The sequence below is a fragment of the Labrus bergylta genome, chromosome 19, assembly GCF_963930695.1.
Source record: "Labrus bergylta chromosome 19, fLabBer1.1, whole genome shotgun sequence".
Taxonomy (NCBI): Eukaryota; Metazoa; Chordata; class Actinopteri; order Labriformes; family Labridae; genus Labrus; species Labrus bergylta.
The window spans coordinates 14,897,964-14,911,655 of record NC_089213.1 but is presented as its reverse complement, the minus strand read 5'-3'; the positions used below and the strand labels follow the sequence as shown (position 1 = coordinate 14,911,655).

General features: G+C 42.1%; 1 protein-coding gene across 1 annotated transcript in view; it reads left to right on the top strand.

The window, feature by feature from the left end:
* Positions 1-3,418: 3,418 nt before the first annotated feature.
* LOC136177126 (uncharacterized) overlaps positions 3,419-13,692 on the top strand; it is a 28,983-nt gene continuing 18,709 nt past the window's right edge. Inside the window, exons 1-3 of the mRNA XM_065948353.1 lie at positions 3,419-3,731; positions 3,900-4,812; positions 6,277-6,417. Of these exons, the coding sequence (XP_065804425.1) occupies positions 3,477-3,731; positions 3,900-4,812; positions 6,277-6,417 (1,309 nt within the window). The 5' untranslated portion in view covers positions 3,419-3,476. The remainder of the gene's footprint in view (positions 3,732-3,899; positions 4,813-6,276; positions 6,418-13,692) is intronic.

Genomic DNA, 13,692 nt, shown 5'->3' with positions numbered 1-13,692 from the left:
TAGTTTTTCCGCAATGCGCCGCGCGTGGCAACAGTCTGGGTAATGAAATGCGCGTTGGCCTTCAACCCGACATGTATGATGGCGATCATAAAAACTCTTCCCGCAACATTAAATTAAACTTCAGCGACACCTGAGAGCTCCTGTCTTCCTGATCCGGCTGTTCTTGGACACACAGCTACATTGTTTGTGTGGAGATGATGTCTTACAGGCTAACTACTGTGCGTTAGGCTATGTCATGATTAAAAAATGATAGGAAATAACTAAAAGTTGTAAATGTATATGTGGACAGACAAGCAGGGTCATTCATGCATTAACTAGAGACAACTAAACAGCACTATATTGAATTCAAGTTATGAAAACTAACATGTTGTGTAAAGTCTTCTGGTCTGAAAGCCTAATGAAATCAATTTCATTAAAATCTGTCATTCTCGAATATGAACCGGTTGCCATGGCAGCCTCCGAAGATAACACCAGATATTGTTTCATTTCAAATTGCTGGTTCAAAGTGAACCTGATCAGCCGACATGGCAAGCACATTTATGTGTGAAAAGAGAGAAACAATGATGCACTCACAAGATCCTCGGCTGCAGCTTACTCCAAAACAGTTTCCGGGCGCAGTCCCACCCTTTCCGCGCTCGTCCTGGATCAATCCGCACGTGCCCACTGACAACTTTGATCGCGTTTGCGAAATCATCTGGAGGAGAACCAAAGAGGCTGAGATTCTTTGCAGAGGTTCACATGAGAAACAGCAGAACAAGGACAAAAAGGCTCAAGATTGTAAACAATGTAAAAGGTAAGGCTTGAGCTGCATGGGCACACAACAACGCATCAATCATACGGGAAAAAAATGTCATAGGCCTATGCGATTGCACCTTTATTAAGGCTATATTTAGTAGGATAATACATTTTCAGATAGTCAGTCAGAATGTGTCTGTCATAATAACCATATAGATTTGCAAAAAAAAACCCAAAACAATAATGTGTTTTTAACACATACAGTGGTACTCTTACATTAGGCCTTTGTAAGATCATAAGCCTGGACGAACTGCATCGTTGGTGTGAAAACAGGAATTTTCCTTTCCGGAATGGCTTAATCTCCTTCAGTAGGTCTGATTATGGAAATGTAAAAAAAAAAACTTAAGGGAAATGAAAATAGAACTTTAAATTTTGCTTTGTAGTTCAGGAGTAAAGGGCATTTCTTAGTAGATTAGATGGTTTAATAAGCTGTTGGCCTATAGTAACCAAACCAATAATGTATGCTTTGATAGATCAGTTAAAGCAATTAAAAGGACAGTTTTGGGTTGACACTTCAACCATGTGTTTTTCATCAATTTGTGAATGTTGGGTGTCTATAAAAGATGTTACGGATAAATAAAAATGTTTCTTGAGCTGAAAACTAAAGAAAACTAAAGGTAGGCCTACAACTAAACTGATGAAACAGATCAATGCTGGTGCTAAATTTATGAAAAAAAAATATCTAATAGGTTAAATTAAAATGGCACAAGACATAAACACATCTTCTGTTTTAAACCAGCCTTGACACTTGCAAGACTATCGGTTACAGAGTCAAGCGTTTGGGACAAATCATATAAAACACTGTCAACAACCTTTAATCATTGTCTTTGAGCAATTTACAGTATATTGCCTTCTGCAGTTAAAAGTGATCGTAGCTGAGGGCTGTCCAATTTAGTCTGGTTCTAGTTGAGGTTTCTGTCTGTTGAAGGGCTGATTATTCTTGCCACTGTTGTCAAGTGCTTGCTCAGTTTTAAAGGTCACATATTATAATCATTTTCAACAAGTTTAAATGAGTCTCATAGGTCCCCAAAACATGTATTTGAAGTTTCTTGATAAAAATTAACTCTTAAGCATGCGTATAAACCCCTCTATTTCAGCCCTACTCAGAACAGGCTGTTTCTGTGTCTGTAGCTTTAAATCTAAGTGAGCTGTGACTGACCACGCCCCTCTAAAAGGGTTTGGTGGCTTGGGCTTTCTTTAATTTAATTTATTTTACAGGGAAATTCTGGTTTTACACTCTGTTATTTAGAGACACACCCGAATCAAACACATGCACAAACAGCACCTGTGGACAGTGCAGAGATGTCAGAGTGAGGCTGCTCCACACTGCTATGCAGGGGGCGCACCAGAGCAGTCAGGATCCAGTGCTTTGCTCAAGGGCACCTCTGGGCAGTATGAGGGCACCTCTCCAGCTTCTAGACCAACTTTCATGTTATGATCCGCATTGGGACTTGGAACCAGCAACCCTCCGGTCCCTACGGACTGAGCTACTGTCGCCCCCTTGCAACATGCCCTATTGTTTCCAATGAGAAGACAGTCTCAGAGGGACAGAACAAACACCTAGCTGGGGTATTGTCACCCAGCTGGGGGAGGGGTTACAATCTTTATGATGTCATGAAGGGAAAATCTCCAAACGGCCTGTTTGAGTGCACATTTTCTGAAAAGTGGAGCAGGCAAAAGACAAAGAGGATGGACTTTTCTCATAATGGGGGGGGGGGGTTGTAGACAGGTTAAGGACACTTATCAGTGTTCAAAAAAACAAACAACAAGTGTGTTTGGCATTATATGTTACTGTAAAAGAAGTAAATGGCTAATGGATTGAGGAGGTTGGGTTGATGGAACGATGTATAAGGACGATGTATAAGGAGTTGAAGCCTCTAACCCTGATCTTAACATTTCAGTGTAGATCAGGTGGGCTGCTGTGCGGTCACAGACCCACTGTATAATGTTAATGTACACCATCTGTTCACCGGCCGCCCGGAGCTTCCGTGACGTCCCCGTTATCATAAGCCTCCCTGGTCTCACTGGACCGTCTGTTCCGCATGGCGGCTCGACAGGCGACAGGCTGGTGACTAAAGAGTAGCCTCATTAAAAAGTCATGGTTTGAAGAAGGCGCTGCACCACAAATACAAGAAGGAGCTGTGGTTCCCACCATTCGTCATATTTAAGGCTTCATGGGCTAAATTAAGAGTACAATTAAATGAGGCTTTACAATTGCAAGATTGTGCATCAACTGGTTAACCTATGGGCCTTTGATGTTAAAAGAGCAATCAGTTAGTTAGGTCAAGATATTTAGCTCAACCGATATTAATATTACCAGAAGGTTTGAAGCTTTTGATTCGACATGAACAAGCAGAAAACTGTTCCAGTGCCTCCAATTAAACCTAATTTGTGCCTGTTCGAGATACAAGTGACCTTTTTAAAAAATTAATAATCAAAATAACGATTACGTTCTAAAAGAAATGTCACATGCTTCTAACATCCAACAAAGAACGCTTACATTTTCTAAGAGACGAAAATAATCAGCCACTGATTTCAGGTTTTTACTTTCTTTGCAAAAGAAAAAAAAACCCGATTTGCATACAAGACAGCAGGAGCAAGCTAACCTTGTCATGACAGAAATTGTTGTTTGATGGACTGTCACATGTAAAAGCTGTGTTAACCAGGCAACACTCCCCCACATGTCTGTGTCCCTGTCTAGGACTGAGGGGCGGCAGAAAAAGACAGATGATTCGGGTCCGTACACACAGTATGGGGAGGACAAGCGGCAGAACACCGGCTTCATCTGCCCTCATCCTTTCCTGCCTGGCTTCATCCTTCCCTGCCCTTATCTCCCAGGCCGCAGACATTTCGCAAAGCCTTCACGGATACCGAACCTTGTGATGGAGGGACAGATGAAGCGATATGAGGAAGAGGCAAAGGGGCAAAGAAACTCGGTGAGGATCATGACTTTAGAGACTAAAGTTCTTTTCTGTGTCAGTTAACACAACCTTTTTTTTTAAAAAGCAAAAACATTTAAGTGATATGAATATTTGTGGTTGTTCTGTTCATGTCCATGTCAGGAGAATTTAGAAGACAAACTAAAGAGTTTTGAAATTTCCCAGGAGACAATTTTGGTCCCCCAATGGAGCAGCAGAAGAGACGCACAGAGCGCTGCACCTGAACCTGAACATCTGGGAGGAAATGTGGACTTCTCTGCCTCTGAAGGCAACAACTCATACCTGCAGAAAAAAGAGAATAAGAAACAGCCTCAGCGTACTCCTAAACTAGGGAGCTTGAGTGATGATGACGATTTAGTAACTCTACCTGGGGCACGAACATGCGCCTCTGATAGCAGTGGTGATGACTCAGCGCATGACAACAATGACTGCGAGGAGGAACGCTCGTCTGATAAATTAAGCTCTGACAGTAGACAGGGTTCCCCGTCTTCTAGCACCGAGCAGGACTTTCCTCTTCTATCCACCATCAAGGCTGGCATTCAACCATGTCCCACGGAGCCTCCAGCCTCCGGGAAGATGCATGGCCAGTGGGAGATTCCCCTTTCATTCCATCCAAATGACATCCCCACTGCCACTCTGGCAAACGTCACGCCTGCCCATGTGCAGGCTTGTGTCCAAGGCAAAGCAATAGCACCTCAGGCAAACTCGGAAACCAACGCGTCACCACCAGCAGAAGCAGCAGCAGCACAGATGCAGCAGGAGACCTATGACCTGCTGGCTGATTTCCCAGCTCTGGTGCCTCCGACGAAGCCTTTGGTGATAGGTGAAGTTCATGGCTATCCCAAGACCAAAAATGCAAAGGGGAAAAAAGGGTTTACTTGCCTACTAAATCCATGCCAAGAGAGCCGGGCTTCCCATCAGAGGAGGGAGGGAAATGTGCCCTACGAGGTCTCCTCCATCTGTGCAGGAGATCAGAAATCTGTGCCGGACCTCCAACCGTTTGGCTTGACCAGCCATCGCAACTCTGCCACCGTCAGCTGCGATGAAAAGAAGGGCCAAAACCATGAGACTCCTACAGGTAACAAATCTGTCGTGTCCCTCTGCATAGGTGTAACTCTTTATAAGCCTCTCCCCCTTCTATCAGTTTCTATGAACAATCTGGTCAACGTTAACACAATCTTTTAACCGCTTTGAAAAACCCTCTGGAATTGCAAATGCTCAAACTCACACAAACATACCTGTCCGAGAGTGTGTTATTGATATTAATGACACCGCCAGACTGGGCTAATTAAAGGCGTGAGAGAGGCAGCAGCACCTGGCTCTCTGAAGTTGCTGAGTGCAAACCTTTGCAAAAGTCAGACTCACAGAGTTTTTCCCCCTTTCTTTCAGCCATGCAACACCCTTTGAATTAACATGTTTTTGTGTCTTATAGACAGCTGATGGCTGAGCTACACTCCTTTTTTTTTATATGAACTTGAGATGTCCCTTTTTTTAGATTTATATTTTATGCTGTTATGCCTTTACTAGAGAGACAGGACAGTGGATAGAGACAGGAGAGAGAGAGTGAGGAATGACATATCGGAAAGGAGCGACAGGCAACAGCCCCTTTACATGGTTTCGCGCAAACTAACCACGAGCCCACTGGTGCCCCAAACCTGAGAGATTATGTTGATATAGCAAACCAGCCAAATTATAAGAAACTTCTCAATCAGAGGGCAGTGCTCTGTTTCACATGTGATCCATGACAAGTCCACCTCACATGCAAATGCAAATTCCAACATTGTGTCCCTCAGCAATGTTTTGAATTAAAGCCTTCATTTTTACTGTCTAAAAACAGTAGACTTAGCATCGGTTCTGCAGAGAAGTACTCCGTCAGTTGCTTGACTTCATAATGAGGGGATTATTATTCAGAAGCAAACTGAATAACACGGATAGCCTTACATACTGGCTGCTGGTGCAGAACGGAAACAGTGGACGGCGATAGGAAATGAGTCAACAACAACCTAAGTACACTGTGATCATTGGAAGGCCTGATATGGCTCGTACAGTACGTACAGTTTAAATCTCCTTTCAGCTTTTCCACCGTTTCTCTGCTATTCAATGCATTATGTGATTATAACATAGTGTGTGACTTGTGGGCTAACCTTTATGGGAAAGTAATTGAATAGAAAAAAAAATGTTACAGCTATATGTGGCTCTGTTTGAATTCTGTATGTGCCCTGCTGTAGCTAAGGGCAGCTCTGCATTGCTCAATAAAAGTGCATATGTGCCACATAGTGATGGCACTCCTCCAGTAGTTTGAAGTCAGTGCTGATATGATAGAATTTACTCACTGATAGCACAGCCCCTGTTGATTCAAAAGCACTCTTGTTGATTCCCCGAGGTAAGGGACTGCAGACATTTCCCTCGCAGCATAACAGAACACGGCCCTATTAAGCATTACCCTCTGCTTCCCACTTAACATGACACGGGCCAGACAAGACGGCGTGCATGTGGAATGGGTTTAGTGCTAATCCTTGCCCTCTTGCTGTGCATATTGCAGTTGCAGGTACAGATGGCGTGGGTGGTAATGCCAGGTCCTGGGCTAGTGCTGCCAAGGCGGGCATGAAGCAAGCAGCTGCCCCTCAGGAGAAAGCCAGACCTTGTACCTTTCAGCAGATAGCTACCATTAACAGAGCCAAAGGTAAGTTAAAACCTTGGCATCTTAATCCGGCATAAGTGTAAGTGTGTGTGTATTGGGAGTTGTGTGTGCCGAGGGGAGGTTGGGTATTATGTTTCACGGTGGGCCACATGAAGAATTCATCATGATCATCACCAGTTGAGGGCATTTATTTTGCAACACTCTGCTAATGGTTACAGTGTCTCCTGTTACACTTTGTGCACGGGGCTTTAAACAGTTTTTGTGTGAGCCGTTTTTAAAACGTCAACATATCATTGTCACATAAATTATGCTATTCTGAATTATTTAAGATATGAACATGAGGCTACGGATGAGATTATTTGCTTGACTTTATCAACACACCAAGGGTATTGTTCCTGTTTGTGACATTAATAAGTTAATTTGTGCCTTTGATCCAGCGTTACACTGAGCAGTAAGGGAACTCTGACACATTGATACTGACACTATGAATTATAAAAAGTTATATTGCAACAACGCGGACACATAGTAGTGTTTGTTCCAAAGCATGGATCCACAGCAAAAAAAATCCTAAAAAGACTCTGGATTTCTCTCTCTCCCTATACATACTAACGTCTAATGTCTTGTTGATTTTAACTTCCTAACAAAATCAAATCGAGCTTGTCAAAAGCTACTTGGGTTTTTGTGTTGACTGTGAGCTGTCTTTCAAAGCACATATTTCCAAATTGGCCTCTAAACTCAAAGTGAAATTAGGATTCTATTTTAGAAATAAATCCTGCTTTTCCCTCTGAGCAAGTACACTTCTTCTGTCATCCACCTTTATTCCTTAGTTGGATTATGGAGATGGGCTGTACTGTATATGGGTGCCTCGGCCAAATGTTTATCATGTGTATCACCGTGCGTTGAGATTTGTTACTGGTTGTAGACGCCTGACTCATAACTGTGACCTGTATTCAAAATCTGATCGTCCGTCCTAAAGGTACGCAGGTACAGTAAACACACTGGCTGAATCTTCTTCTTGGTTTAGTTCCTTCTTATGTATGGTCACTCCTTCAAAGAGGCAGAAGCCACTATGCCTTGCGTTCATCATAGCAGAAGAAGTCGCTCTTTATGTAAGCAGGTAAAAGCTACACAAGTTAGAGTGTGATAAAATACACGTTTCATACTTCTATAAACCGCTCGGGGGTATTCTGTGTTAATGAGGGAAATGTGTAACACCAATGATGTGTTTCAAGCTGAATATAAACACACTGAAAATAACAAAGAGATACACAAAGAGCTTTAGAAAGGGTTAGATAACTACTTTATTTGATGGTGCCAGAGCTCTGTTTGTTTTTATACAATAATATCACATCCATTATCAATAAATCTCTGTGCTCTTTGCTCCCAAATAACATCTAGTTGTGGCTTTTAAAAAAAAATGTCTGCACTGCACTTAGCATTTCTCTCTTCCACTTATTTGTCACTGGGAATCTTTCCTTTCAATCATCAAAATTATCCTGACATCACAGATACTGCAAATTAGTTTAGACGTGTATCTGCGCAGTCAGCCTGTCAAATTATGTTTTTAAGTTTCGCAGTATCAGATTTGCTAATCTGAGAAAGCCACGTCCTAAATGTAATGATCCAGTCAGCTTCCTCTCTGGAGAAGCTGCCTCTCTCATGCAGAATGTTTCAAGTAATAGTCTAAATTGAAAGGGGATGATGCAATATTATTGTCCTGCAAAAAAAACTAGTTAAAAAAGTGTTAAGAAGATGCTGTGAAGACACTTTGAAAGTTGGTGCATTTAGAAAATAGGCACATCTGAATGCATCTAATAATACCCGTAAATCCCAATCAGTGTTCAAGTAGCAGCCACTGTAAAGTAGAAATATTCTTATAGGTTCATCTTTTTTCTTTCTACTTTTTAAAAAACTCTTTTGTCCTTTCACAGCCAGGTATACTGTCACGCAGAACATGCCTCCTTCCCATCAGGCAGTGCGTCCGTCAATGACAGGTGCGTGCCACGGCCCTCAACCCCGACACCCAAACCGGTTTGTTAGACCTGGTTACCCTCAGGGGCATTACCCCCATATTTAACTGAGGTCCAAACTGCAAAATATCAGAAATTTGGGTTGCGATTTTTCATGCAGGAGTTGGTGGTGGGTCCTGAGGCTAGACGAGTTTAGAATCGCTGCTCTAAGATGTCTGTGTAGGTTCTGGGTCATCCAGTTCATGGTCAGTTTAAAGCTTGATCCAAAGGCAGATGGACTGAGTTGCCTTTGGATCAAGCTTTGAATTGCCCTCTAACTTACTTTGGGGTCCATTTAAAGGCTTTTATTTTAACAAAGTGTACAATGTAATAACAATACATTCTCCATCGATGGTTACATACTTCTATGCTAATGGTTTAAAATGACACCTATTGAAAACAGTACTCGAAAGCTAGATTCCTAAACAGGAATGAAGGGGGAGATTTTCTTTGAAGTGGATGTAACTTCCCAGTGATCCACACCCTCACAGCTTTACTCATCCACTGTTAAACCCAGATCTCAATCCAGCAAAGCTGATGCGACTACACAGCTCCTCTTTACTTTTGAACTCTCCGTGAACCACAGAAAACACCAGAAGAAAATACTTATGACACGTTGTAGTTTTAAAGTATATGTAAGTAAGAAAAAAAAGAACGCTTATTATGGTCTGGGACTTATATATTCAGAGGGCATTTGAATCATCTCAGTGCTTCTTTCAATGCATTCTGAAGTAATTTCAACCTTTAACCTTTAAAAAAAAATCAGTTTGGTTGAGATCTGACTGGCTGCCTGTTTAAGGATCCTCATTATGAAATATTGAATTAAAATAAGCCTGGCATTTGAAAGCAAACAGACTTAATAAAATGAGAACATTTTACTCCTCTAGCATGTATTAAATCACGCCAGAGGAACTTTTAGGGTGTTTTTTTTTACATGAGGGACCCGGGCCTGGACCTGAGTATATTGACCCTAAAGTCCAGCTTGTTTGATCAGTGTGAACACAAACATGTCGTGCTTGGGTACCACTCCCGAGTCTGCTTGAACAGGTGGACTCTGACGAGATTTATGTGTACTCGAGCAAGATTCAAATGACATAAACGCAAAAAACTCAAACAAGGAAGTGGACCGCTACATGACTTAATTCTAAATGGCTCATGCGGCTTCACATAGTCTGAGCTGCACACTGTGTAGAAGTAGAGAGAGTTAAGATTTAAAGTTTGTAATTGCTAAAATATTTAATTGTTAATTATTACTTTTCATTATTTTTGTATTATTTGTTATTATATGCTTTGGTAATATATCTACACATTCATGCTAATAAAGCCATTTGAATTGAATTGAATTGAATTGAGAGGTTTGCTGTATCGTATTGTGGTCATAACCAAGTGTTGGGCACTGAATGATGTTTCTTATATGAACGTAGACCAGCAGGGATGAGGGGAGAGGAGGGGAGGGTAGGGGGGAGCCATCGTGCTCGGGCATGGTATGAAACAATCGTGCCAAATGTGAAAACGCCCAAAGCATGGCTGAGAGCTGTCTAAGTAATGCAAATATGTGATAATGTATGGCATTTCAATTAGAAGTTTTCTGTTTTGTGTCATTAAACAAAGGGCGGATTGACCAAAGCAGAAGCTAGATCCAGCTTTCTGCTGATGGATGTAAAATATCTCTGGCTGACTCATTTAAACTATCTATCACATCTTCTTAGACCATTTAGAAAGGACCAGGCAGCCAGATAATAATGTTTATTACTACTGGAGTAAATTGTGTTTATAGGTGTCATGATCACTGCAGGAACTGTAATTCCTATTATCTTCAAGCTGAGGTGTTTGTAGCTCAACTCTTGTAAAGTTGGGCTTGGATTTTCTCTCTAAAAACTGAACATAAATCAAAAGGCCAGGCCAGTCTATCCTGTGAATAGACTCACTTCTAACAACGTGTCTGCGTGTGAATAATGGCTGCCACTTGTCCCCTCTATCGGTTTTGAGCATAGTCTTTGCACGTCATAAACAATCGACGCTATGCAGTCGCAAGATGCAGTATGCGTGTGACAGGGTCAACACAGCAGCAAGGATTACAATGGCTGAAATTTATGAAAACAAGCTGATAAGCAATGTTTGCAATTACCCACATCTGTATGATGTAATATGCATATCAAGCTAGCATGGCGATGGATATGTTCCATTTTGAAAGTTGGTATGGAAACCTGCACAGTTAAATAAAAGCAAGACTTGAATCGTTATGCTCTCTCACATACCGTCTACGTTTGCAACACTTTCACCTTTTCTGCTTTGAATGAACATAAACTAACAGCAGAATTAACACAATAGTATCCTTCTCAAGTGTCTTCATGTCTGTCTTAGGCCTGGCTCACACTGAAGGATATCTGGGCCGATTTGAGGTCTGATTCCTCCTTCCCGACAGTCGCAGGTGTCGCTCCCGACTCAAGGCTGCTTGGAACGGATTGTCTGCCCGGATTATCTTGTAGTGTGAGTGGCATAAAGTTCGTCCCAGATCTGCTCGGAACTAAAATCTTGACGATTACGTCATGAACGCATCTGGTGGAAGTCGCGCAAGACTACAATATAATCATAACATATCTAACAGTTATCGTCTCCTCAGCCTCCTGCAAGTCCAATACGCCGGCGTTTCTTTTTTTTGGAGGTTTCGGTACACAGGACAGCACAGATCATCAGTGCAGCACTTTTCTGAGACATTGTATCCATCTGTGATTGTAGCCTATCAACTTTCCTATCTAGGCTACTTCAACTTCCACTTCCTTCTCTTTCACAAACAGCCGTCCGTTAAAGCACGTTGGAGTTTTCAAAATAAACTATATTAACAATTGTCAACAGTACAGTGTGAGCTCTCAGGTCGTACCCACCAAAAGCCACCCCGACTTTTATACAATTGGGGGAAATAAATCGTACAGTGCGAGCCATCCCACATGGCCGTTTTCATATGGCCTTAACGCTCCCTCTACAGGAATCCTCCAGTCACAAGCGTAGTGCATAGTCAAGTATGTGAACAGTTCTGTTCATTACTCAGGCAGTTGTGTAGGTGAAAGGCAAGGTTAAAAAGCAAGTATATCTTCGACCTTGCAGCATGTACTAACAGCTTGAAATGCTGACAGAGATTTAGAATCTTCTCTATATAGGCCCTGTGTCCACCTAGCGTTTTTTGGGGGGGTTTTTTCCGGGCAGAAAAGCACTGGCTGTTCGCTCGGGAACTCTCGTATGAAACGTTTGTGCACTGAGAATCAAACACACAAAAAAGGCGGAACGCTCGGAAAAAAGACGCTGGGCGCTGCGCTTTTTCTCCAGGCAACCGCTTTCTTCTGCGAATACTCTCTGCTCATTGACAACAATTGAAAAAAAGACGCTGGTGATCCGGAAAAAAAACACTAGGTGGACACAGGGCCTTATTCTACTGTTCTCAGTAAAATAGACTGTGAAAATAATATGTCAGTGGCCATATTGATATCACTCTAGCAGCAACCACTCTTCAGTACAGTTTATCTAAAATGATGTGGGAAATCACCTGGCTCTGTTTTAAAATTCTGTCCAAAAAAAAAAAAAGAATAAACTAATAAATGACATTTTCAGTGACAAAAAATACCTTGTAAATGTGTGCACATTATTAAAGGAAAACTCAGTGTTAAAAGACAAATCTGGAAGAGGCAGCTCTGCACCACAAACTTTTATTTTTATTTTTTTTCTGTTGATACCACGCTCGTGCTAGTTGCAGCAGTTAAGGGAGTTAGCATCACGCACAGGTAGAGGTAGAGAGTGTGGCCCTGGTGATACATCTGTGAACACAAAGCTAACACATTTATTATAGAGAGCTTTGGAAGTTTACCTACCCCTGACAGTGTTTTCTGTAAAAAAAGAAGCAAAAACTGTTTTTTCAGTGTTCTTTCTTTGCCGTTCTTTTAGATTCTGTGTCTGTGTGTGTGTGTGTGTGTGTGTGTGTGTGTGTGTGTGTGTGTGTGTGTGTGTTTTTGGTGTTGATTCAGGTGGGAGTTTGCAGTGTAGAAAAATGTGGAAAACAGAGCTCCATATTTTTAACATCTCCATCTCTTCTCCATTTTTCCACCGCCTCTCCTCGCTCTGCCCTTTGCGTCTTTGACCTATTTAAATTTGGGTTTGCACTTCTTATAGCATATGCGATGGTGACACTGACGGCAAGGCTTAGTGCACTTTGAGGTTTTGCCCCTTTGGCCCCGGCACTTCCCAGCCAGAAGGATAATTACTGAAGCTGCAATGCACATTCCCCCTGGGTGGAGGTGGCAATACGGGGGTCTCCCGGTGTCAGCTGAGAAATGAGATGCAAGGAGGCAGCCGCAAGAGAGAGAGAGAGAGAGAGAGAGAGAGAGAGAGAGAGTGAAAGAGAGGGCGACAGAGACTGTAAAAGGCGTGATGGTGATGGAGAGCGACATTATAAAAGTTTTATTTTTGGCAGCAAAACAGCTGATGCAGAGATGAAAGTAAATGTTTATAGAGAGTGTGAAAAAGTTATGAGAACTATTCAGGCACTGACACATTTTAAAATCTTTTTCTCTGTATTTGTTACCTCCCCTCTCTCGCTCACACACACACACACACACACACACACACACACACACACACACACACACACACACAGACTACCTTCTCTTGTTCTGACGTTGCCTATAACCTGAATTTTCTGCTATAAAAGTTTTCCAAAGAGAGAGAGAAAGTGTGAAAAAAATCTGATAAGAAGAATCTAAATCACTTTTTTATCAAGGTTTTGAGGGTGGATGCGGATGTGCAGTGAATGGTTTGACAGTAATGTTTTGAATTTACTTTAAAAAAACACCAAGGCCACTCAGGTGGAACCAAAGAACTGTAGATGCGCACGCTCTGAATTCTGAGGGGATTCTATACTCCGGGCCTGTCACTCAGCCACAAAAAAAAACTATTGTTTAGCATCGATTTAAGCCTCACTAATCAAATCCAAGACATTAGATACTGCCACTAAGAGAGAGAGAGCAATTAAGTGAAGCTGCTTTTATTATGTTGGGGAGTTGGCATACCTAGCCCTGCAGTTGGGTTCAACTGCATCCAAACTTTGAAAAAACAGTGCAACAAATTGACAATTAAAAATGTTCCTCTCTTGGCAGTCGGAGAAAAAAAGAAGAAAGCCCGCGATCCAAATGGTTTTGGTGTAGCAGCCTAATCGATGGTCTGTTGCAAATGAAGGGTCTTTAGAAACGAGGCATGTTTGAGGGGTATGTGAGAGAGGAGGGCGGCTGGCGGTCATGGGGCTTGTGCATATGAGCCTGTG